Source organism: Pseudonaja textilis, chromosome 7 (genome assembly GCF_049901715.1).
Source record: "Pseudonaja textilis isolate UNSWEBS1 chromosome 7, rPseTex1.2, whole genome shotgun sequence".
In the NCBI taxonomy this organism is placed as follows: domain Eukaryota; kingdom Metazoa; phylum Chordata; class Lepidosauria; order Squamata; family Elapidae; genus Pseudonaja; species Pseudonaja textilis.
In genome coordinates, this window is record NC_141996.1 from 20,516,466 (window position 1) to 20,542,187 (window position 25,722).

The 25,722-nt window shown below is 34.3% G+C and overlaps 1 protein-coding gene across 2 annotated transcripts; it reads left to right on the forward strand.

Moving 5' to 3' along the window:
- On the forward strand, window positions 1–25,296 carry NUP58 (nucleoporin 58). Of its 2 annotated transcripts, XM_026708778.2 has the most exons (16): window positions 1–374; window positions 2,552–2,688; window positions 4,258–4,293; window positions 4,918–5,067; window positions 6,185–6,319; window positions 6,758–6,868; window positions 8,528–8,552; window positions 9,094–9,159; window positions 9,420–9,594; window positions 10,639–10,718; window positions 11,145–11,263; window positions 12,503–12,585; window positions 13,633–13,834; window positions 18,894–18,992; window positions 21,871–21,966; window positions 23,129–25,296. In XM_026708778.2, the coding sequence occupies exons 1-16, from the start codon at window positions 262–264 to the stop codon at window positions 23,296–23,298; spliced, it is 1,797 nt and encodes a 598-aa protein (XP_026564563.1). In that variant the 5' UTR covers window positions 1–261; the 3' UTR covers window positions 23,299–25,296. The 2 variants fall into 2 exon arrangements, with proteins under 2 accessions (XP_026564563.1, XP_087793283.1); XM_087937157.1 differs by lacking the exons at window positions 18,894–18,992; window positions 21,871–21,966; window positions 23,129–25,296 and adding an exon at window positions 16,028–18,458.
- Window positions 25,297–25,722: the final 426 nt, after the last annotated feature.

Consider the following 25,722-nt stretch of genomic DNA (forward strand, 5'->3'; position numbering starts at 1 on the left):
GGGGCGCGCATGCCCGGCGCCTTTTTTTTTTTTTTTCTGCGCCGTCGTTTTTCCGCGCGCCTTTGACCCGCTTGCGCTTCTGGCGCAGCCTCGAGCGTCCCTCTTTGAAGTTCCCGCGCGGGCGAGCAGGGCTGCCGGCTTCCCTGCCGCGCCGGGCTTGAAGTCCTGGCTGTGGGGAGAGCCCCTCGGGCCTGCTCCCTGGGGCGAATCGCCAGAGCCTGCGGCTGAGGTCCTTCCGCCGCCGCCGCCGCCGCCGCCATCATGTCGGCGGGCTTCTCCTTCGGAGCCGGGACTTTGGCTTCCGCTGCTGCGGCGGCTGCGGGCACCGGCGGGGGAGGCGGCGGCGGGGGCTTCTCTTTCGGAGGCACCCCGAGGTGAGTTCAGGGAGGGGTTTTCACAGGAGTCTCGGGAAGCCTCGGAGCTTCAAATGGGGCACTTGGCGCCGCACATGTGCCTGGTTTTTCTTTTTATTTTACGACGGTTTGGAGGCCCCAAAGATGGGGAAAGCTGCTCTAGCTCCCCCTTAATTAAACATAAGGATAAGAACAAGAATCCTAACTAGAAATTGGAAACAAAAGGATGAGCAACAGCTGTTCCAAGCTGGAGAGGGTGTCAAATTCAAATTTATATTTCGTATAACTTCAAAGGACTGAGAATCTTTTTTGACCATCAGGCCCTTTTTAGCGAGTCTTGTTTTAGGGCGAATTTATTTAAATAAGTATATGTATGACTCCCAACTCATGTAAGTGACTGTCTAGAGAGACCAGGGGTCTCCAACCTTGGCCCCTTTAAGACTGGTGGACTTCAACTCCCAGAGTTCCTCTGGCTGAGGAACTCTGGGAGTTGAAGTCCACCAGTCTTAAAGGGGCCAAGGTTGGAGACCCCTGGTCTAGATGGCTAAACAGTTAAAATGAAAACAGTAAAAGCCCATCAATGATTAAAAACATAAATAATTTAAGATGAAGTACATGTATGGCCTGATTATATGGCTTTTCCAAGAGATTTTAGGCAATTGATTTTGGCTTCCATGTCAGCTTAGGAAAAAACAACAGCCAAGCATTACAGAGTTTTTACTCTTTATGGGGTTATATGCACAAGTTGTTTTTTTTTCTCATCATAAATTTTAGTTCCTCCAGCTGGTTTGTCCCTTCTCATTTTCTTGAACAAATTATAGGAGAACTGTAATACACACCCGTTTTATAATGTTAGGTTATATACATACAGTTATGGGGTGTGTGTGATCCATTTAAAATTTATTTTCATACACAGCATTAAGTAGTTGATTGCAACCTTCCCTAATTCACTTGCCCTGAAATTTATCAATGATTGGAGATGATATGAGTTGCTAACAAATTATTATTATTAACAAATTATCTCTGGAAGGCATCAAATTAGGCTGGACTGCATATTTTCCATGTCCCCTTTCAGTACATCATTAACACAGTCAGCATTTTTGGATGAGTGTGCTCTGTCATATTTGGAGCATTTTGACTGGTTTTTATGCTCCCTTAGATTTTTGTATATTGGCAGTCATTTTCATCAAATCTGCTGATGCCTCTTCTGTGTATCAGTTAATTGATGAAAATTTGATTTTGCAATCATTGTGTAATATTCAAAATGTGAGCTTAATTTCATTTTTTACAGCTGAAATACATGAAATAATTCATTGTACTTTGGTGTGTGCATGTGTTTATTAACAATATACCAGGACAATAGCAGTAACTACAAGGAAGTGCTATAATAAAGTAGCAACATTTAAGAATAACTTGTGCTGGCATATTTTTGTGGAATAGATATGTAAGAAAATTATTGATATCTACCAATCTTTTTTAATTTTAACAGTTATTTTGGGAAGTTTAGGTTGAAATGTCAGTTTTAACTTAATTCTGTAAATATTTGATGTCTGGAATATCAAGATTTATAGGCAGTGAAGAGAAAAACGCGGTCCTTAGGACTTTCTGCAAATTAAAGATTTTGTTTGAGAAGCAGTATTAAATTTTATCCCCTCAAAATAGGAGATGTACTTATAACAGTCTTTCATAATCCTGTAATATAATAGAAGGTGCAGTAAGTTAATAAAAATTAAGGCAGGTTTCACACACAGTGCCAAATCATGTTTGATTTACCGATCAGCATCATATATGAGCCCATCCTTGGACAGCTGCTAGTTAATTTCTTTCTCGACAGTATGAGGCTATAATTTGTTTTAATTATGGCTTATATCTGAGCACAGAAATCTTATTTGGTTATGTGCTCTGTCCCTTTTTCTGGATACCACAAGAATAAATTAACCAAACAAATCATTAATTTGCCTTGTACAAAGTTGGGGTTCAGTACATGGTTTAAACAACTGATAGGATAACATACAAATACAGTAGCATTAATAGTTAATGTTAAATAAGTTTAAACAATCTTAGCTGTTACAAACACTTGGTTGAAGATGTAATGTTAATTACATTTAAATACATTTAAAGGTATGCTATTTTGTAAAACTAGCAGTGAAGAAATAAAATGAACATGTTCTTAATAATTTTTTTACTTTATGATTTAGCTCAACTGGAGGCCTTAACTTTGGGACCTTGGGTTCAACAGCTACTGCTACTACAACTACTCCTTCTGTGGGTTTTGGCACTGGATTTTTTAGCTCAAAGCCTACCACAGGTTTTACCTTAGGAGGGACTAATACAGGTAAAACATATTTCAGTTATTCCTATCAAAATGTACTTTGATTAGCTTGAATTAGTTATTGAATTGAATTAGTTATACCCTTCCTCTTGAAATTTGGCAGACCTCTACTCTCTTAGCCTTCCAAAAAGCACTTAAGACCTAGCTTTTACCCCCAAGCCCTGGGAAAGGGTGAGTTTAACAAGGGGACTGCATGTTGAAATTGGACATTGGTGTTAGGTTTTTAATGTTTATGGTTTTTATAGACATGCATTGTTCTATTTCTATTGGTATTTTAATTGTTGATTAGAACCACCCTTAGATCAGTATAAGATGATCAGCTACATAAATTTTATAAAAAATAAAAAAGTGGATTTATTTATTTATTTATATCCCACATTTATTATTTTTACAAAGGCAATAAACCTATCCAATATACCATCCTCTTATTTTCCCCACAACAACCACCTTGTGAGGCGTGTTGGGCTGAGAGAGAATAATGGCCCAAGGTCACCCAGCTGGCTTTCATGACTAAGGCAGGACTAAAACTCATAGTCTCAGTTTCTAACCTAATGCCTTAACCTTTAGACCAAACTGACTTAATAGCAGAATAGGCAAATAAAACATAAATTCCGTTATAATAACTTCTCCAAACGAAGACAAATATATGTGTCCCAGGACAATGCAGCAGGCTCCAATCTGGGTTGGTCACCAGGACCAGAGGTTTTGTTTTCTGAGCTTTTGGACTCATGCTAGAGCCCATCTTCAGAGAACTTTTCTCTAGCAGTGTGTGCTGTTCTGTGTATGGTATTTATATGATGCCTGTTGTATGTGGCTTTTTAGACTTTGTTTGGGTTGTGTTGATGGCTGGGTTTTAAGTCGTTTGGCTGTCATTTGCTTGTGCTTCCAGTCCTTGCCTTCTTAAGTACTTGATATCCTGGTGATAAGTCAGCACAGTTGACTGATGAGAGGCCTGTTTCCTAGACTTCAGTCATTTCCTTGGCTGTTTTTGTGTTTGCTTGTCCAACAATCTTAGTAGCTGCAACGTTGAATGTGTGTCCTTGTTCATGCAGTGTGAGGCTACCAATGAGTTCAGGTTTCCTCATATGATCACTTGCTTGTATTCTTACAGTCTGGTGGTTAGTTTCCTGCCAGTCTGTCCTATATAGTCACAGGGCCAAGGAGACCTGTGGACTTAGATTATAGCTACAAGGCATGGAAATGGTTTGACTAAAATAATGTGATTATACATGTGACTATTTATTAGATATATTTAAAGGCTAAGCATACTCTGTAATGCAATAAAACAATAGTGTTTTCTACTTTGGTCTGAATTTGAATGTTTGCTCCCAACATAGATCATTATCCTTTTTAAAGTACCTGGTGTTGAAAGCAGCTGCTGCCTTCTGGCTGTTTTGGAGGCGAATTCCAATCCTTTTTGGGCAGCACAGTCAGTAGGTAGAGATTATGGGAATTGTCCAGAACACCTTGATACACGAAGTTGCTTGCTTCTATGCTGAAGATTTTGAATTTTGTACCTTTCCATGTTCTTTAATAATGGCATAAATGTGTTTATTTTGTATTCCTACACAGGAACAGCTACAACTATTGCTGCAGGATTAACATTAGGTAAGTATTATATAATTATTAACATTTCCTTTTCCTTACCTGAGAAATGATAGCTGGAAATGCCCAAAGGAAAAACATTGGGCTTCAACGATGTGAGGCTTAGGAATGATTGGTAACCTTTTATTATGAGTATAATTCAGCTATTTCCTCTTGTAAACTAGTAGTAAAGATGACAAAGTAAACAAATGCTAGATGAAAAAGCATACTCTTATATCATGATAACTTTGTAATGTTTTGTATTGTGTATAATTATAACTGATGGCCTTATTTGGGGTTCTGGTTATTGTATGTGAAGCAAAGAATATTTTGAACCATTTGAATTTCAGATTAGCTTCTCTTTATGGATAGTGATTGGAATTCTTAAATGGGAATAGTTATATATATTTTTCTGAATAAATATGTATTACTTGTGTATTGTTATTTTTTCCTCAATATAAAGGAACATGAATAGGTATGGAGAGCCATACTGGTGGAATCAATGTTGAACTGGGAAACTTTATCACACTATGCCTTGCCTGGCTGTCGTGAATATTAAAATATATGTGTTGGGTGTGTACTTTCTAAGAAGAGAAACCACATAAAAGTATATTTGTATAAATAAATGAAACAAATTATTTTTTATAGGTGCGCCTGTTTCTACTACTACTTCTACTACGGGCCTTAGTTTGGGTTTCAGTAAACCTGCTGGATCAGCCACTCCTTTTGCTTTACCGATCACTTCTACTTCTTCTGGACTTGCATTATCTTCTGCCCTTACTTCTGCTCCAGCAGCAGGTAAGCTTGCAATAGTTTTGTCTTCAAGTTTTTTTCTCATGTTCCTATTGCCTACAACAGAATTGCAAAAGAAAAGAGAAACACAACAGAGAGGGAAGATTCAAAAAGTGGAATTTGAGGGGGGGGGGGGCAAAAAGATCAGAATTGATAAGAAAGGAAGGGAAAAAGGAAAGAGGAGCCATAAAGGTTTAAAATAAGATGAAAAAAAAAGGCTATAGTAAAGTTCTCTTTGAATTGAGCTCAACTCCTGAAGACTCCATTATGCATGCATGTCATAGGCAACTGAGCAAAAATGTTTTGCCACTGCCACTTTCTGAGATATTTTTAACTGTCCAGCTTAGCCTAAAGTCCTGATAATTCCTTGGTTGAGTCCCATTCAAATATCAATCTTGTCTTTTCAATATCACGTGAGGCTGATTAAATACTCCTAATGGCTACTTACAGTATTAATAACTGTAGCTAAACTAAAAGAAGCTTCTGTGACTTTCTGACAGTCACAGAAAACTCTGTTTTTTAAATTAAATTTGCATAACCACCTATGTCACCAAAAGTGACTTTGGGCAGTACATACAACTGGATACTTTTAAGTAATAAACAAGGGTACAGGATTTGAATCTACTTGCGATACTGAGATAAAATTGGGCTCAACAATGTCACACTATTTGTCTAACATGGCTTCAAGTTCTTTGTATATACTTAAAAAGATTAAGTAATGATTCACTTAAAAGCACTTGATTTCAGTAGTGACTCGGACTCAGTAGAAAGCCAAGTGCCTTTCTAAACTTTTTGTGGATTTATTGGAACCCTTGAGCATTTGAAGGTTTGAACATCACGAAAGAATTGATAAAATTTTAAGTATATGAGGTTACCACTGGGTGATTTCGTCTATATGGAAAGGTTCTAGAACATTCACCAAGGACTCCTTAAATTTCAGCAACTGCTTAACAATGTTTGATTTAAATAATGAACACAAAAATGGAAGTTGTGTCTGTAGTCTTTATAACTACATTAAAATAGTATCAGTGGGCAGCTAAATAGTTGTTTGGATAAAAAACCCAAGATGCATTATTTTGATAAAAGTTGAGGATCTGAATTGCATTCTCTGCTTAAAATTCAGGTTCTTCTGGTTTTACATTAAACTTGGGAGGCACCACTGCTCCAACCACCACTGTATCTACAGGACTTTCTCTGGGGGGAGCCTTGACTGGTTTAGGAGGAACACTTTTCCCAAATGCAAGCACAGCTACAACAGGTGATATTGCTCATATTTATTATTTAAAATGTTCAGAATGTGGATCTTATGCATGGATTTAATGTAATAATTTAAAGGATTACCAATAATGCTAATCCTTCAAACTGAAACAAGTAGTAATTAATCTGATTTAAAAGCAACGTTTGAATGTGTAGTTACAGCTTCGGTTATTGTACTCCTTTTTGAAATTAGAAAGAATTTTTAAGCTCAACACCTTCTGTATCTCACTGTTTGCAAGCGCTCTGTGGTGTTGTTGATGGTGGGAAGCAGCCTTAGTGATAAGGACAAATTTTAATTTCAGATTTCTGTTTCTATCAGCTTATAGTTTCAGAGTTTCTGCTGATAACATTAGAAGAAAATTCTTTCAGTATTTATGGATAATACATTTTACTTCACAAAATCCTGAATCTTACCCAAAAATATTTGCATTATTTTCAGGGCTTGGACAGAATGCTTTTGGTTTGACCCTTGGGACAGCTGCAGCACCTGCTACTACAGTTAATGAAGGTCTTGGTGGCATAGATTTCAGTAGCTCTTCAGATAAAAAAAGTATGTTTTTTAAAAATACAATTTTGTAATTATACCAAATCAGGAATATTTTGGGATTAGAATTCTTTATTGGCCAATTGTGATTGGACACACAAGGAACTTGTCTTTGGTGCAAATGCTTTCAGTGTACATAAAAGAAAAGATACATTCGTCAAGAATCATAAGGTACAACAATAATAGTATAGGGTACAATAAGCAATCAAATCATACAAGGAGACAGTCAGTATAAATCGTAAGGATACAAGCAGTAAAGTTACCGTCATACAGTCACAAGTACGAGGGGATGGGTAATAAGGTGTGATGAAAAGATTAATAGTAGTAGTAGTGCAGACTTTGTAAATATTTGGACAGTGTTGAGGGAATTATTTGTTTAGAAGAGTGATGGCGTTCGGGGAAAAACTGTCCTTGTGTGTAGTTGTTCTGGTGTGCAGTGCTCTATAGCTGTATAATGTTTTGAGGATAGGAGTTGAAACAGTTTATGTCCAGGATGTGAGGGGATCTATAAATATTTTCACAGCTTTCTTTTTGACTTGTGAAGTATTTACTCGTGTAGTGAAACAATTGCAGAGCCACTTGCCATCAAAATCCAAGGATTCCCTGTAACTTATAGATGTTGTCCAATGGGTATTAGTTTTTAAGAAGTGAAACAGGTTTTTCAAAGTAATTGAAAATGAAGAAAATATTAATGGTGGAAGTATTTTTCTGCTAATATATTCTCCAAGTTAGGTTACAGTTTTACAAGGATTTCAAACTTAGAAGCCAGGTGGAATGGTTTTATTTCATTACTTAATATTCATTACTTCATTTACCCATTACTTCATTTTTGTTACTTAATAAACAACTATATGACAAAAGTTATCACAATTCCTGTAGTATAGATGGGCAAATATTTGACTAAGAGAGAGTGGTATAAATCAAACTAGAAAATGTGCCTCAACATTTTTTAATGTCATGTTATCACTTAACAGCTATCAGGAACTAATTTTCAGATAAACTTAGAGGGATTCAGTCAAAATTCTGAGGCACCCAGGATAGGACTGATATCTTTGCTATTGATGTGTTTTGGGCTGTGTGGCACAAAATATTGCCACATATATTTCAAACATATTTATTTAAACTATTACTGTTCTGGGATTTATATTCCCTGAACAAGAGGTTTTGGTTCTAATAGAATGTTTCTCCTCCTGTTGTGTTCTGTTCTGTTCTAAGGTTAATAAAAAAGTGACATGAGATTTGTTTGAATATCTAATAATCTAATGATTTTGTTGGTATCCTTTTTATTTTTTATAGTGATTTTATTTTAAAAGTTCATAATTAAAAAATAGTGTAAACTAAAAAGAGTAAAAAGAAAGATAAGGGAGAAAAGGAAAAATAGAAAATCCTTCTGGAGACTGCTGTTTTGCAGTCTTCTCGTAAGGAGCAACTGTACAGAACACTTGTGAACAATCTCAAATCTTCTCGTTGTCCAACAAGTTCTTCATTCTGCCACAGTCATCAGATCCGCTTTTAGCGGAGCCATCTTCAGTTCACCATTTCTTCCAGAATGTCTGTTCATGTCCTTTTTAAAGAAATACAGAAAATAATGTTGGTAAAAGTCTATTTGAGAATCTCATACATAAAGCTAAGAAGGGCCTTCTGACTTGTAATGTTTATTTCTAGGTGACAAAACAGGAACAAGACCAGAGTAAGTAAATCAAATATTATAATTACTTCCATATCTATACAACATAATGACTTAATAGTCGATGTTAATTAAATTTCAATGGAAAGGTAAAAGAGTGAAGTTGGTGATAAAACGTCAGATGCTATTTCAAGCAGGATGATACAGCTTGGAGTGCTTTGTTCATTTTTGACACTTCTTAACTGTGATGTCTTTTCCGCTTGTCTGAGCTGAAAAAATATGAAGTAACATACACCCAACTTTCCTATTTAAGAATATGATATTCAATGCATGTGATTTATATGGAATTGAAAGCTGAGGAATGAAGTTTTTCATCTCTAGATTGTTTTACTTTTTAAAATCTTTTAAGAAATATACAAAATATAAGTAAAATGCTAAGATTCAATAAAAAATTGAATGAGATAATCCTTAAACTTACAAAAATTGTAACTCAGAAAAAGAAAAGATGAAAAAAACTCAGATGAACTTTTTTTTATTTCTACACTGATGTAAAAAATTCTTCTGTGGCACTAATTTGCTGACGATAGAACAAATCTGTTAACAGGGATAGCAAAGCACTAAAAGATGAAAATTTACCTCCAGTAATCTGCCAAGATGTAGAAAATCTTCAGTAAGTAATTTCTTGATCCTTGCAATTCTTCATAGCGGGATATGTTTTTAAAATTCTGAATTCCTTTAAAATTCATTTTGATAAGTAGTTGTGTTTGCATTTTTAAAATATTAAATGATAACTGAAAAGTCTGCATACATTTTCTCAGATGTCATTGAGTAATGCTGTCATTGCTTTTTCTAATCTTAATCACTCATATTTGGTGGTTGTTTTGGCAGGGGTTTTCTTTTTTCTGATTTCTTCCCTCTTTTCATACTTAGGAAGTTTGTGAAAGAACAAAAACAGGTTCAGGAAGAAATCAGCCGAATGTCTTCCAAAGCAATGCTTAAAGTGCAAGAAGATATAAAAGCTTTAAAGCAATTATTATCAGTGGCTGCAAGTGGATTACAGAGAAACACTCTTAATATTGATAAACTAAAACTGGAGACAGCTCAGGTATAGTTCTAAAGAAGCTAATTTATTCTAATTTTAATGCAATAACATTAACTGCTTTTTTAAAAAAATGTGGTTTTGTTTGTATAATAGTTCTGCTTCGTGTTTATTCTGTTGAAACATTTGTTTATCTCACTACTGTCTGTGTTCTAATTTTTAGTATGCCATTTCTGGGGAACTGATCATTTGATAGCTGGCAGTTTTAATCTCTTTACTCCTTGATTTCTGTAAAATTATGTATTTCTAACCTTCCTCCCAGGTGCTAGTATTCTCACACAGTATATGAGTGTAATTATGTTGATATATGGAGTTTAGCATGATCGGTTTGTTCAAGATATTTGTATATCTATTTGTCCTTTTCTTTGTCTTCATATTTGCAGTCAGTTTTAAGACTGGTTCCACTATCAGTTATTAATTCTCACTTGAGAAACATGACTAGGGTCACATGTTCGCATGTTGAAAATACTCTGCAAAGACCTTGAAAAATCCATGAATGTAGGAAGGAGGAGGGAAATGGAAGATGACAACAAGCAGTGAAATGGCTGGAATTGATTATAGTAGCAATGTTTGAACTATTAGGATGAGGTTAGGGAGTGATCATTGTGGAAAATCTATCTTTGCAGATGCTAAAAGTCAACATTTTGATAGCACACAATCTTATTCAGGCCTTTGTTGTTATTGGGGTAAATAGATACAAGTGAATGAAATGGTCACAGTGAAATAAATAATGCTTTAACAAACTTGGGGATGGAAAAACAATGCCTGCAAATCACTTTTCTAGTGATTCCATTCTACATTTATAGTTTAAGGTTGTTATAATGGATATAATTGTTATAATGGATATAGTTGGTATCTGGAGTTCTACTTACTAATTGTGCAAATAATCTGGTTTTTACCTGGCTTTCTTTCCATTGGTCTTGGTGATTTCAATACTGCAAGAATTTACTGTTGAGAATATTGATTAATAATCAGGAAAAATAGTTCACTAAAACACATGGACAAAATTTATTCTTTAAACTTCTGTTTTTTCCTTTCCTTCTTCTGCAGGAACTTAAAAATGCTGAGATAGCACTAAGGACACAGAAAACTCCTCCTGGCCTTCAGCATGAAAATACAGCACCAGCAGAGTAAGTAGAAAATTGAAAGGTGTGTTCTTAATAGAGATGTGTCAAAAACATTCTTTTTGCATCAGAGAGCCAATTTCCATAATAATTCATTATGCAAGAAATACACTTACTTTGGTTTGAGTGTTTCCTTGGATTCTTAGCAGGAATTATACACATTAGGAATAATCACATCTGGTGGCTTGGAAGTGATTACAAGTACTTAAAAAAAAGCCATTTTCATTGTGTCTTTCTCTAAGTGTTAACCATGACTTATATAAGACAAATCACAAACCAATGATTTGTTGGATGTGTTATTTATTTGGTATGATACAAATAAAAATATAAGAGGAAAAACAAAGCAAATGTAATTATTGTAATCTTGGTCTTCAAAATAATTACATATTTTTAGAGTGATACTTAATTCCACTTGAAATATACTTAATCTAGCTACTTCAGGATCTTGATTGAACAATTTGAAGTACAACTGCAGCAGTACAGACAGCAGATTGAAGAACTGGAAAATCATCTTGCTACCCAAGCAAACAATTCACACATAACTCCGCAAGGTAAAAATACATGTTTTAATAACTTGGTTAATTATATTATTCAGGACCTTTACCCATTTGGTAAGCAAACAGCAATCTCTGAGATAAGTATTGTGTAAGACTGCTAACTTGGCATTACTATGTTTGACTTGTAATAATTATAATTGTAAGCCCTTTAAAGGATGAAATAGTTGCTTAATATAGGAATAGTATATAAGTAGAAGATACATTGCCTGTGATTATAAATTAAGGAGCTATTTTAAAAACTTCTCATTTTTATTTCACTCTTTTCACACAAATGTTCCTTCATAGATCCCTAGCATTTATTATTTTAGAAAAAATTTAAAACCAAAAAAAAAATAGTTTGGACAAAACTCAGTACTTTTTCATGTGGCTGTTGATCAAAATAGATTTCCAACATGATCTCCAACGTCCAATTACAGATACAGCACAAGAAAAAGATTTTTTTTCCAGATTATTTATACATATATGACATAAGTTAGCATATATATATATATGTCAGCAGTGATGAGGCTATATGCAGAGTGCTATTTATAGTTTTGGGTATTCTGTTTCCAAAATAATATTGTTAGGTTGAAGAGGATTCAGAGGAGTGCAGCAAAAACGCTAGACTTGTGGACCAAAAAAAATAAAAAAGGAGGTGGGAAGTTCAGTTTGAAGAAGGATAATAGCCATTTTCAGATACACCCAGAGAAACAAGAGGAAGATAGTCATGAACCATTTTTCATGGCCCTAGAAACTAGAACCAGATATATAAGTTTTGGTCTACAGCAGGGTTTCCCAATCCCCAGGCTGTGGCCCACTATTGGGCCACGTGAGTAGCAGGCAAGCATGCACTCAGCTCCACACAAATGGAGCTATGCGTGCCTGACACTCATACCGAACTATCCCCCCTTCCTGCCGCACAATCAGGCCTGAAAGGTTAGGAACTGCTGGTCTACATTTCATTTATATAAGAAAAAAATCCTGGCAGAGAAATCTGTTAACAGTAGAGCAGCCTACCCATGGAGGTTATGGATTTGCTTTCTCTGGAAATCTTTAAGAAGAAGTAGATGGTTTAAAAGTATTTTCTGCACATTGTGAAAGTCTTGGGCTAAATTATCCTTGTGTTCCATTTCAGCACTCCAAATCTATTTCATGACGATTGATGAAAAGTGTGTTAGTTCTGTTGACAGCAATAAGAATTATGATTTTATACTGCAACAAGGCTTTATTTTGTCAATTTTTCATATTTCACAGATTTATCCATGGCTATGCAGAAAATTTTTCAAACGTTTGTAGCTCTAGCTGCACAGCTTCAATCAATACATGAAAATGTCAAGGTAAAATATATTTCCAGTTACATTAATATATTGTATAACATGTATAGCTATGAATAACTTGTATTCTTTATTGGCTCCCATTTGAGCTTTTTGACTTATGTTTTTAATTTCTTTGGAAGAAGAAAATGATAGTATCATCTTGGGTGCTAACTGACCCGTTAGTAATACATAAACCTTTTTTTAAAAAACAAGGAATAGAGAACTGATAAATTTCTCGAGGTGCTTTTAAATAAGTATATGAAATGTAGTAACCTTGTCATGGTTCTCTGTATATGTGTATGTGGTAAGGATTAGGAAAAGACAGATTAATAAAGCTTCCATAGAGAATAGTGGTCAGAAGTTCTCTATCTGCCTGCTAATGTATAACAAGTTATTGAAATCGATCTGATTATAATTGATTTATTGTTTTAAACAGACTATATGAAAAGTTAAGTCATCCTTGAAACAGAGCAAATGTGTACAATTAGTTCTCATTATGAATTAATAAATAATATTGGAGTCGCTATACATATAACATGAGAAAATAAAATCTGAGCTTTTTTTAAAGGGACTTGAACATTGAACAATCTAAAGGTTATGAATAACACTGTTTTAAACAAAAGTATCGAACTTAGGGGTTGCATTAGCAATGATAGTCCCAATAACAGGCTACAAAATTTGGTAACAAGTCTTGAGTAAAGGGAGTATGATTTTCTGCAATTTGGAAGTAAAATAATCAATGCAATATGTATATTAAACTTCAGATATCCTTATCATAATTTTATTGAAAATACACACAACTGAAATATCAGTGGAAAAAAATCTGAAAATTTGAGCCCAAGGACATCTTTATAGCATTGCCATACTTGTTGTGTCTCTAGTGTCCAAAAATGATTACACAGTTATGGTCCCTGCCTGTAAAAAGAGTTTAATTCAAAATTATTAGCAACATAAATATTGTATTATGATAGCATATAATTTTAATAAAATATACGTAACAGTTTTTTCAGAATAGGAAAATTCTGTAAGGTGGATGCAGTGTAAAATAGTTTTCTTGTCTCTGTTCAGATGCTCAAAGACCAGTATCTTGGATACAGAAAAACCTTTTTAGGGGATGCTGTGGATGTGTTTGAGGCAAGGCGAGTAGAAGCAAAGAAATGGCAGACTGCCCCACGTGTTACAACTGGACCTACTCCTTTCAGCAATATACCAAACGCAGCGGCCATTGCCATGGCTGCAACACTTACACAGCAGCAACAGCCTGCTACAGGTCTGAGTGCATTCAAGTTATAGCTTTTAGTGTTACAACAATAATAAGCTGATGTGATGTCTTATATCAGGTCTTCCTTTTGTTTTGGAAATATAAACATTGTGAATAGCAGTACATCTAAATATTGGTAATAGAAAATGCAGGCTAGACTTAGCAATAATTACACATCCGGTATTTAATCTTGCGATTTTTTTTTGTAACAGTTTTATTTACTGTATTACTCAGCCCTTTCAAATGTGAGTCTGTCACCTCTGAATATGCATAGGATAACACCCTTCAAAAATTAGGATGCATTGTATGAACTTTTATAATTTGTCTTGAATGTTCTCTTTGCTGATAATTTGTTTTGAAGTCTGATTTAGAATGGTTTTTCTCATGGAAGATTAGAGGGCTTTTCTATTATTTGTTTTTACATAGCACTTTGTTGTTGGAATAAGCCTCACAGAAGAACATAAAGGTCATTTTTATAGATCCAGCAGGAAGATGCTGAGTTTTGAAATTATGTATAGAAAAATATTTTTAAAATTACAACACTGGGAAATAGGCATGAATAGAAATTAAGGAGAGGTATTGATTTCCTCTTTAAAATAAACTCTATTGACCATCCAATGTAGTCTGTGCTTGAAAAATAGTAGTTGACTGCTTAAGAGTTCTGGAATTACAGGTTACAACTCAAACTTAGTTTAGGACCTAGTTTATACTGGAATAGTCTCTTCCAGACATACCTAAGAATATGCTTGGGTTTTTCTTCTGTACTTGACAATAGTGTAGTATATGTATGCATACTTTACTATGTAGACAGCCTTTAACTGTGGTACAGCTGTTAAATAATGGGATCTACAGGGTATTTCCAGCATTGACATAATAGGTGTTGACAGCTGGGGAAATCAAATGAAGCTTAGTGAGAGTGACATCGTTTATACATCCTTTTATTTTTACTGTAGCTACATATTTAATCTGTTATAGTTTAAACCTTTTGTTCTAAGTGTATTCATATATAGTGCTTTTACATTTTTTTGCAGAGGGGGAAAATACTTAAACTCTACCAAAATTGTATGTTAAGATCCCCCCCCCTTTAAATTAACTGGTGATGCTGCAGAAGCTGTTGTTACAATCCTAAATACCTTTATCTAGGGGAAAAAATAATACATTGATTTCATAGTCCCACATACTTTTCTCCCAAAGTTTACTCCAGCGTATTCTCCAACCTTATGGAGAAGATTAAGAGAGTTTCTAGGTATGAGAAGTAATTTCTGTGAACCCAGGTGGCTGACTGAAAGAATTCCATTAGAAAGAATGGTTCATTGAGTCCATCTCATGAGTGAAGTAAGCATCATCACTCTAGGCTTTCTGCTATGGAAAGAAAACGTAATTCTTTAGCTGTGGTTGTGCAATATGAATGATATTGGGTTTAATTTAAATTTCTTACACACTTCTGTTGTTCAGAATATATATAGTTCTATGCATAGATGCCTGCGCATGGCAAAAGGCACTTAATTTTCATCAAATACTTTGTATTTAACTGAGTGCTGAAAGAGCTTAATGTTTGGGTTTATGTTTCAGTTCCAAATTTATTAGGCTATGAAAATAAGAAATTGCAGGTTCTTGGCTTGTAGTACCATAATATTGTTTAGTTGTGAATAACTGTGAATAAATGTGTCAACATTTGGAAGGGTGACAGTGAACCAAGCAAACCACTCAATCACTGGCCAGATGGGCCAGTGATTGTTTGGCACTGCAATGCTGTGACCTTCAGCCCATATCTAAACTTTGTTATGCTCATCAAAGAGCAGCAAACAAAAGTAATATTTAGTAGGCTTTCATTTCGTGTTTAAATAATATATGGTAGGTTGATGTTATTAAGATTAGATATATGTGAAAATGTTTGTGTTTATGGTGTTGAAGAGACTTCTTATAATAGATAAACAAGTTTCTTTGAAAGGCCATTGAAAATCATTGATTAATCACATTGGAAATATTAAAAGAGCTTGCATTTTTAAAGTCCTAAAGCATTTTTGTAATTTCAAGCCAATGCGTAGGGAATGGTTACGTGTTTGTAGGAAATTGTGTTTGACTTACTTTAAAACATTTGCAATTAAATTCTGTGCCAGCTCCAGCTTTCGCTATTTAGAAATTAAATTAATAATTTATTGATTCCCTTTTAAAATCTTATTCCTTTTTTTAACCATTCAGGCAAAGAAGGTTTAATATAGATGGTTAGACACAATCATGTTTCTCCATCTTGAGCAATTAAAGAATTGGCTTCTTTACCTCATGGTTGGGGAAACTGTCACCCTGCAAATGTTACTGAATTGCAGCTTCTGGCAGTCTTAGCCAGAGGATTTGGAATCTTTGGAGTTGTTCAGCAAGTCTCAAGGTTGCTTCCCTCTGGTCTTGTAGTTTCAACACCTTTCAGCATTGAAGGCTTTACTTTGTAATTTGATCTTCCTGAGAGTACAGTTTAAAACACTTCTTGGAATGAATACCTATTTAGCATGAATATTAAACTGGATCTTCTGTTTCAACAAATGTTGGATAAAATTGAAGGTTTTACTACAGTATTGAGATTAAATTAACATAAATTGACTTTAACAAGAAATGTATTAATCAGATTCTTGGCCAGATGTTTGGAATTTATGCTTTTCACCTTTATTTGTTTTTAAAATCAGTTTGGACAACGACATTTGGCAAGCCTAGTACAGAATATTTACTCTGTCGGGGCTCTTAGGCTGCGATCCCAAACATAAATTATTAAGGGAAATCCAATTGAAAATAGTGATACTTACTACTGAAAAGCACAAATAAATTGCTTATAGTAGTAGTGAGCTTTATTTATTAAACTTAAATTGTTCTTTAGGGTAATAAATTTAAAATAACTTACAGCAAATAACTTATATTTTAAATGATTCATAACGTTATCCAAAGGTGACAAAGTTTATTTTGGCATGGATAATCTGTAGTATTATTTAAATTAAGTGTGGATAACTGACTTGAATGAGGTTATTTGATTTTCTGATACAAAATTGTGCCAATTCAAAATTGCTATTTAGTTGAAAGGTTGTCAGCTTGAATTATGAAATTTTATACTTATAAAGTTTAAATATAAAGTCTGTCTTGAACTACTTTAAAAATCTGAAAAAACCTACTCAGATGCAAGGTTGGCTTGGAGGACTGTGGTATTATTATTTTTCAAGGTCTTCCACCAATGGTGCCTCCTCCTCAGGTGGAAAACTGATACACTTCCTTAAAAGTGGAACACTGGACGCTTTTTGTTTTTAGAACCTAACTAACTTCAGATTGAGAACTTTTTATAGAGCTTCTGGTTACTAACATTAATTTGTTGAAATATACTTTCATTTCTAAATGCAAAACATCTTTTAAAATTAGATTAAGAATTAACTAATTCTTTGAAATCAATGTTTTTTTCTCGTTCTCATTAATTTAAAATAAAAACCAAGCTCAACTGACCCAAAGTCTTCAAATAATATGTATAATATGTGTTTAAAATATAAATGAAACCTCAGCTTGCCAAAATAAGTCTTTAATTGCAAGTTCACAACACTACTTGCCCTTTAACTTATGCTACCATGAATATTACAACCTCTTTTTTGCATTGGGTCATCTAGAATGAGACGTCCCTTGGCAAAAGATTTTTTAAAAGTGCCTTTTGCTTAATATATGATTATTTCTTTAAATAATGGTTGTGAGAACTTGAAGTTCAAGTATTTATAACTTTACAAAATCAGAAAGGGACCGTGCATATTGTCTGACCTCTACATCAAAGTCTGCAATTGTTATCAGTATTAATGTTATTTTAAATTGAAATCATGGTAGATGAATGTATTATAATGCAATAATGAGGTAGAATTGGGGGGGGGCGGGTATTTTAAATAGAGAATACAAATATTCAGGAAAAAAATGAAAAAAATCTTGGGAGTGTTTTAAGTAAAACACTTGATGGCAAACACTATCATATTGATTAAACCTTCCACTTTGATGATTGCACCATTGGATTTATAAGTAACAATAGGACATTCATTATTAGAAGGGAATCCACAAAGTGCTGTTCTGCATTGTCTTAGAACAGTATTTTCTAGATTTCACTGCTGGCCTTCAGCATGATATAATAAACAGATATAAAAAGGCAGGCACAGTATTTGAACTTGACAAACTAATCAAGTTTAATTAATGCACTAATTGCTGGACTTAAACAGTGTACTGTGAATACTGTCAAGTAGTTTGTATAAATTAGTAGAAAAAAATCTAGAACTTTTGTTTCACATTATTTATACCTGGGGTTGATAAGGAGATTTATTTACTACTCCTACCCTGGACTGATGCTAGACATTTTAACAATGATATAAAGCCTATTTTGACAGTTTGCTTATGTAGGAAAACCACTGTCTCCAATCTTCTGAATCTGAAATTTTTTTGAATGTATTGGGCAAGGTACACAATTGTGCCTTTTCTGTAAATGTTTAAATAAACAGGCAAAAATTGTTGTAAATGTAGCAAAGTTCTAACAACTCAGTAACTATCATTTTTTGTGTGAACCAGTTTGAATTGTCATGTTACTGTGTAATTGACTTGCTCAAAAATGAAAAATAAATTGAATAAAATAAAATTATTGTGTTGTGTTTTATCCACTTGTTTCCTTTGTTTTTTAAAAAAAACTGGATAAAATACTCAGCTGAGTATTTTAATACCAGACATTGGTAACATGATGATTTTATTTGTGTTAATATAAACTTTGATTTTAAAAGAAGCGCTGCTCGCATATACTCCCATCAAGGAGCTGACAGTTTAATTTTAAAATGACATGCTGAGTTGTCCATAAAAACCGTGGTCTCATGGTTTGACATAACATAAAAGTTTCACCAATAGCTTCAGTTTGTATTGCATTCCAGATCTAAAATTTAGCCATTGAAGACACTAAGAAAGCTTGGGTGCTCTAAAAAGCATTTGTTAAGCTATGCTTTAGCTTTAATGAAGGGTTTGCATCGTGGGTCTCTGTTGTGAAACAGTAAGGCAAGCTTTGTTTTCATTTTTTTCATACCAGGGCCACAGCCGACTCTGGGAATTAGTTTTGGAACGCCATTCGGTTCAGGTATTGGCACTGGCTTGCAGTCAAGTGGCTTAGGCTCTTCAGGCCTTGGAGGTACCCTTCTTTAATTTTTGTTTTTCCTAATGTTTCACTGAATTACTCTACAGCACTTCCTGAATTGAGTTAGTAGCGCACTTCACTGGTGTTAGTGATCTTTACATGTCTAAGTCCACCCTGTTGGACTCCTTATTAATGGATATGAAATATCCACAAGCCCCTGATTAATCTCAGTGTGCAGCTCACATCAAAAAGCCGCAGTGCAGCTGAAGGCATTTCTTGAGAGAGTGGGAAAATGGTAACCTTAGGGGCCCCTGGACTTTTTATAGTTCACAAACATGCTTTATTTGCATTGTTCTTTTTGTTAATTATTATTCCTGATTTATTTCATTATGGCCTCTGTTGGGGAAAACATTTTTGATACTAAGGATTCACCTTTTTTTCCCCTGGAATTTATTTAGTTTTTTAAACTTTTTTTTAAAACTTAAATGAACATTTTTAAGTAAATATCCATTTGGGGAGGCAAAGATTATTTCCTAAAATGTTATTGAATTGCATGTTTGCATAAATCGTATTAAATAATTTATAGTTTGTTGTGTGCCTAAATTTTATGGAATAAGATGCATATAAACTGCACTTTAATTTTTTGATTTTAAAAAAATCCCAAAATATGTTAATAGATTAATCTACCAGTTTTCTTTGTCTGGTGTTATTTCAGTGGGAAGTGGCTTGGGTAACCATTAGTCCATGGTTAATATGCAGATCCAGAAATTCTAATTAATCCAGAAATTCTCACTTCAAGAAATGTATTAATTTTCCTAAAATTGTGGAGAAGCCTGGAGATCTTTTTTCTTTCCACAAATAAATTAAAAATAATGCAAAATGCAAACTCAGCAGTGGTGTAATTATATTATTATGTAATCAAGGATAAATAGAAGTACAGGAGTTAATTTGCAAATATGGACATCAAAGAAATGTTAAAAGATTAACTCCATTCAGACTTCACAAATAATCATCTTGTTATTTGTATTATATTGCAATCATATTTTCCCTTTCAGACAACTAGTTTCTTAAAAGTCACATGGCTTAAAACTTCCATTCACTTTCCTATTTGGTTACAAGAAATTAAGCAGTAAAACAACTTTTCTTAGTATTTCAATTGTTCTGCGAGTTAACACATCAATGTAGAGGTAATGTAATGCATTACAAAACCTACCTAAAGCCTTTTTTCAGATTCAGTATTTGGCATTACATGCGATAGCAATAGTACTTAGACTTCTATATCACTTCACAGTGCTTTACAGCCCGCTCTAAGCTTTTTACAGAGTCAGCATATTGCCCCCAATAATTTGGGTCCTCATTTTAGCCACCTCTGCAGGATGGAAAGCTGAGTCAACTTTGAGCCTGGTGAGATTTGAACTGCCAAATTGCAGGCAGCCGGCAGTCAGCAGAAGTTGCCTGCAGTACAGCACTCTAAGCACTTCATTGCTGTGGCTCAATGTCAGTGAATAGCAGAAGGCTCTATCCATTTATTATCGCAAATCTTTCTAATGCTGCTGGCAGAAAAGACAAGTCTATATTTATTTTCAAGGGGCCATAAGTGGGCTAATGATGCAATGTACTTAAAGGTATGACTGCTGGAATGACAGGAGTTTTTAAAGAGATTAAACTTTTGGTATATCTGAAGTATATTTTTACTTCCTAATTTTATTTATTTAAAATAGTCATACAACCCCATCTTTAATCAACTCTCAATTGTCTACACATAACATGGAAGAAATCTGGTTCTTACAGTTTTCAATTGTTACGTGACTAGTTTGGCATTTAATTAGGAAGCACAATAGTCTGTCTATAGTATCTAAGTTTAAACTGACATAAGAAAAAAAATTCACAATAATAGTCACAAATGCTGATAAGATTTCCTTTGGATAGTTGGTTTTTTTTTTTCCAGAGCACCTGAAGAACACACAGGTTTTAGCGGTACTTTTTAGAGTAGGCTTAGGAAACATTTTAAAAACCTATAATACTTGAACTTTGGTTAGCGTTGAAAGAAATTACCATAAGTTCTGCCTTGCTTTAAGTAAGAAAAATATTTCCTTTCTTCAATGTTGCTTCAAAATGTTCTCTGAAGCATGTGTAGCAAATGTGGGCTGAAATAGGCTTGTGCAAACAGATTCTTACTTGGTTGTACATAAAAAGTACAAAGGGCATCTGATTAGCAAGTAGGACTTCATCTGGATTCACTGTAAAGTTTCTGAGAGTATAAATTATTATGAAGGGATTTCTGCCTCTGCCACATTCACTATTAAAGAAGATTTTCTGTGTAAAGGTGTTAATTTATTTCCAACAAGCAACTTTTATTATACACGTTATACATATACATACCTACCAAAGATATTGCATCGAGTGAAAATTCATTTCTCTAGTACGTTTTATAGCTTTTAGGGTCATTAGTCATGGACAATTCAATTTTATCGGTTTTTGCAAGCAGTGATTGAGCAAAGGCAGAATTATTAAAATAGGTTACCTACAACAAAAAGAGATGACAAAATTATCTATAGGCTCATGTCATTTTTTAAAAAATTGCAAACCAATCATTGCCAGCTGATGCCTCATATGGGAACCTTTAAGGTATTTCTTTATTCATAAAAAAGAACGAAAAGGTGTGAAGTCTAGAATTAAAATCACAATGTAAGTAATTAATACAAACTAACATGGCTGACCACCGTCAGATTTGCAAAGGATGTGCAATGAATCAGTGGGTTCTTAATACAGACACCGTGCAGAGTATCAAAGGGATGTTGATTTAGTTAGGCTGTAGAGCCTCACTGATAAAATATTGTGTGATAAACTTCACTCAACACGTTGTGGTTAAAAGCAATTCAACCTGTACATCTTAACTCGTGTTTCCTATTTTTGCTACTCTTTGTCCTAGGATTTGCAGGTAGCGCTGGTTTTGGAAGCAGTGCTCCAGTTGCACCATCATTTGGATTTGGAGCGGCAAATAAGCCTTCAGGAAGCCTTAGTGCAGGTTGGTTCTACTCTGAATGTTTTATGGGGCAGATAAGTTTTCTGTACAAAGTATTTTGGTCACAAAATATTTTCAGTTACTGATATTTTCCATGTAGGAATTTAGAATCATTCTTACAAATCGGGTCCTATGAAAAATTTTGACCCTAAAATATATCAGAAACTTTCAGTTGCTTATCCAGATGTTCCAGTCTCAGAATGGAAAAGGGGGATGTTTTGGTCTTAGAACATTTGTTCTTGTACTTTCCTGCTTTAAGGAAAAAATAATCTTACTGGGCTTTCCCACTATACACTTATATGGCTCTGTCTCTTTGTGCTTGACCAATTTCCCCCTGAATAAAAAAGGCCTTTAAATATATTTAATATGTCTATAATTATTCTGTGCACACTTTGAAAATGATTCTAAAGAATTACTTTGGATCTCACATGTTTTTTTCCCTTTTCATTAACAGTCTGGGTTTTTTTCAAGCTTCCACATGGGCCACTTTTAATGAATGTTCTCAAAATACCAGGTTTCATTTCTGTTTTTAGTGTTAACGTGACTCTTAAAACAATAGCATCTTTTCCAGATTTGCACAAAAGGTTAACAAATAGTTGGGCAGTTTTCTTGATTGGAAGAGAGGTGCTCTGCTTGCTCAGTGTTTGAAGCATTTTTTTTTTTTCCAAATCACTGTCCAGATATCATGGTACATTTTGGGTGCGTTAGGATTGCAATTCCAAAAAATTTGGATTAGTCAGGCTCATTGGGAATTGTGATTTCAGCCTATATGGGGGCCTTCAAGTAGCAAAGATTGACTCTGTGTTATTTTGCTTTGTCGATAAGATTATAAGCTTCTGAGAGTTACATTACTTTTGAGCTAAAGGTTAAAGTTAATTTGAAAAGTTTAATGTCTCTAAATTAAAAATCCAAATCCTATGAACCTATGTTCCGCTCATGGTAAAATTGAATAGACGTAATACTAGCTTTCTTTCATCCTCCCAATAATATTGTCCATATTATATAGATTATACTTCATTTAGCGTTATTTTAGAGCTCCCCACAGACCTTGTAGCTTATCAGGCAGCACTTTCAAATTGCACTTCATGCTTAAAAAAATCAAAATCCTTTGTCCTTTATGTGATCACATCTTTTCACTTTGAAATGTTTTCCCCTCCTTTACAAGGCTTTGGCAATTCGAGCACATCAGGGTTTAACTTCAGCAATCCTGGCATCACAGCATCTGCTGGCCTGACATTTGGGGTGTCCAATCCAGCCTCTGCGAGCTTTGGTACAGGAGGACAACTTCTCCAGCTGAAGAAACCCCCAGCTGGAAACAAAAGGGGGAAAAGATAAATATGGAAAAAAAGGATGGGTGGGATAGGGCCAGGTGAAAAAAAGGACGATGCTTTCATTTAGTTCATCCTGAAAATATATATTTTTTTAAACTGATATAGTAGGTGTTCTGTGTCCTTGGAGATTTATAACGTTTTGCTACTTCTTCCCATTCTGGGCTAAAAACTGTAATTGTTACAAAGGCTATCTATTTTTTGTGAATCAAAGCTTCTTTTGTCTTCTATATATGTAATTATTAAGGAAACTTATAAAACCATCTATTTAATGTAACGTTAGTAACAAACTATTTTTGTCAATATGATTTACACCATACATAGGTATGCATATTTTGTTTCTTTTTAAAGTGAAAGTAGATTCTAATATTCAGAATCTTAAATCCATATCTTCTGTTTTGTGATATGGCCTTTTAAAAACATCAGGGTGGTTTTGTGTATATGTATGTAAATATATACAGTATAAATGAATACTCACGTATATGAATTATATATAATGCATTTCAAACCATGTGGGTTATTTCTAAGTGCAAGTTTGGGGTATTCTATCATGTCCTTAAATACTGTTAGCATATGCAAGAGCAGTTGTAATATCTACTGCATGTAAGATATTGTGGCCTCTTTGGGTTCTCTTTTTTTCATTTCATTTTCCTTCCATTCAAAGCATTAACTGAATTTGGTGTTCCCTATAAGCATTCTATGTGGATTTGTTTCTGAACTAACGTGATCTATCTTTAGAGAGAAAGGCTTTTTGAGAATTTTGGAATGGCCTCAGCTTGGTTCATGTGAGTGATTGGTGGGTGCCCACAGTTTAACGTGGACAGAGAATTGTCCTATATGACACTGTGACAATTTTTCAGGAGAGTCAAGCTGCATAAAATTCCCTGCGAATCTAATTTGCATTTCCCATGGATTTTGTTTTCTCATATTGTACAGTTCATCCAAGTAGAGATTGCCTAGGCCGTAGCCTTGGTAAACCAGATTTACTCAATTTATGCTGAGGGATTTTTCTATCTTCATGAGGAAGACCAACTGACCTTAATCGCACCATTCCAAACAGATGCATAAGATCTCTAATCTGGGATTGATGCTTTGCCTATCCTTAAGTAGACAGCAGGTTTCTTGCTAGCTTACAAATCATAGGATGAAAGATGTTTGCTAATTAATAATTTGTTTTCAGACAATTTCAGCAGAACAATTCTTACTCTGAAGTTGAGTTTATGGTATTGTTGCATGTTGAGCTGTATTCCCAACTACGTGAATGTTTAAAAGAGAAGCAACAGGAATATTTATTGCCTTAAATGATGGGTTAGAACCCCAGTCCTTGAACTGTGTTGCTAGCGCTGACCCCATTTAGTTCCACAGGGTTTGTGCTAGGGCCTTTTTTTTTTTTTAAGGGTCAGATTGTAAATCTCAACAGCACGTGTGTACAGAATTTTGGTGAAGTCTAACCTTTTTACACAGAGAATATTTTGTATATAACTCAAATAAATGTTCACAATTAGACTGAGGCACCTTTCAAAAACCAACAGGAGTATGTATATATCCTGGTTATGAAGTTGGCTGCTTTCAGTTCAGTACTATTTTTGTAAGTTCTGAATGTTTTATGTCATGCAAGAAGAGTGAGTTGTCTGGCAAATGTGAGTTTTGAATGTGATAGATTCGGAGCCTATTTAGCACAAGGCTTTTCATATTGGTTGTGAATAGCACCAAAGTTTGAAGGTTTTTATTTTCTTTCTTTTTTCATTGTGGAAGGAGGAGGTTTTTAATTTTTGTTAAATTAAGGAGGATTAAGTGAATTTTGTTTTAAATTTGTATTGCATTGTGCTTCAGTTAAAGTTAGTAAACCTGATATGTGTATGTTACGGCTTTTTACACAATTACAATGTTAAAACCACTGAGTTCTTTACTGTATATAATTTGTGAAGCTATTTTTTAACAGTGCTGCTGTCTTTGTCTGTGTGTGCAACTTTTTGTTCTCAAATAATAAAACTGTTTGAAGGAAGTATGTCATTGACATTTGCCTTAATAACTTGACTTTCTTGTTTTTTCTAAGACACAAAATCACATTCCATGGTTTCTTTGGACGCTAACATCTTGTTCATACATATACATATCTAGATATACACACACATATATATCTGTAGAGAGTGTGTGTGTATTAACTGATAAATATTTTAAAATAATTGGCATATTATTACTTTTAATAATATGCCAACCCAGTCTATTTGTTCTATGAATGGGGATGTGTCACTTAAATCAATGCATCTTTCAGAACTCTTGCTTTTATTGAAATCATTCTGTCTTTCATGCAGATGACGCATCTATATGGACAACTAAGACATGATAATAAAAATAATGAATTTTCTCCTTTGCTATATAGTCAGATTCAGTAGGTTGAAATAATGTAACTTTTAATTTGTAGCTGGAT

Coding starts and splice junctions, on each gene's coding strand:
- NUP58 (XM_026708778.2), top strand. CDS start 262: ATGTCGGCGGGCTTCTCCTTCGGAGCCGGGACTTTGGCTTCCGCTGCT. Junction 9,595..10,638: donor TAAAACTGGAGACAGCTCAG/GTATAGTTCTAA, acceptor CTTCTTCTGCAG/GAACTTAAAAATGCTGAGAT. Junction 11,264..12,502: donor TTCACACATAACTCCGCAAG/GTAAAAATACAT, acceptor CATATTTCACAG/ATTTATCCATGGCTATGCAG.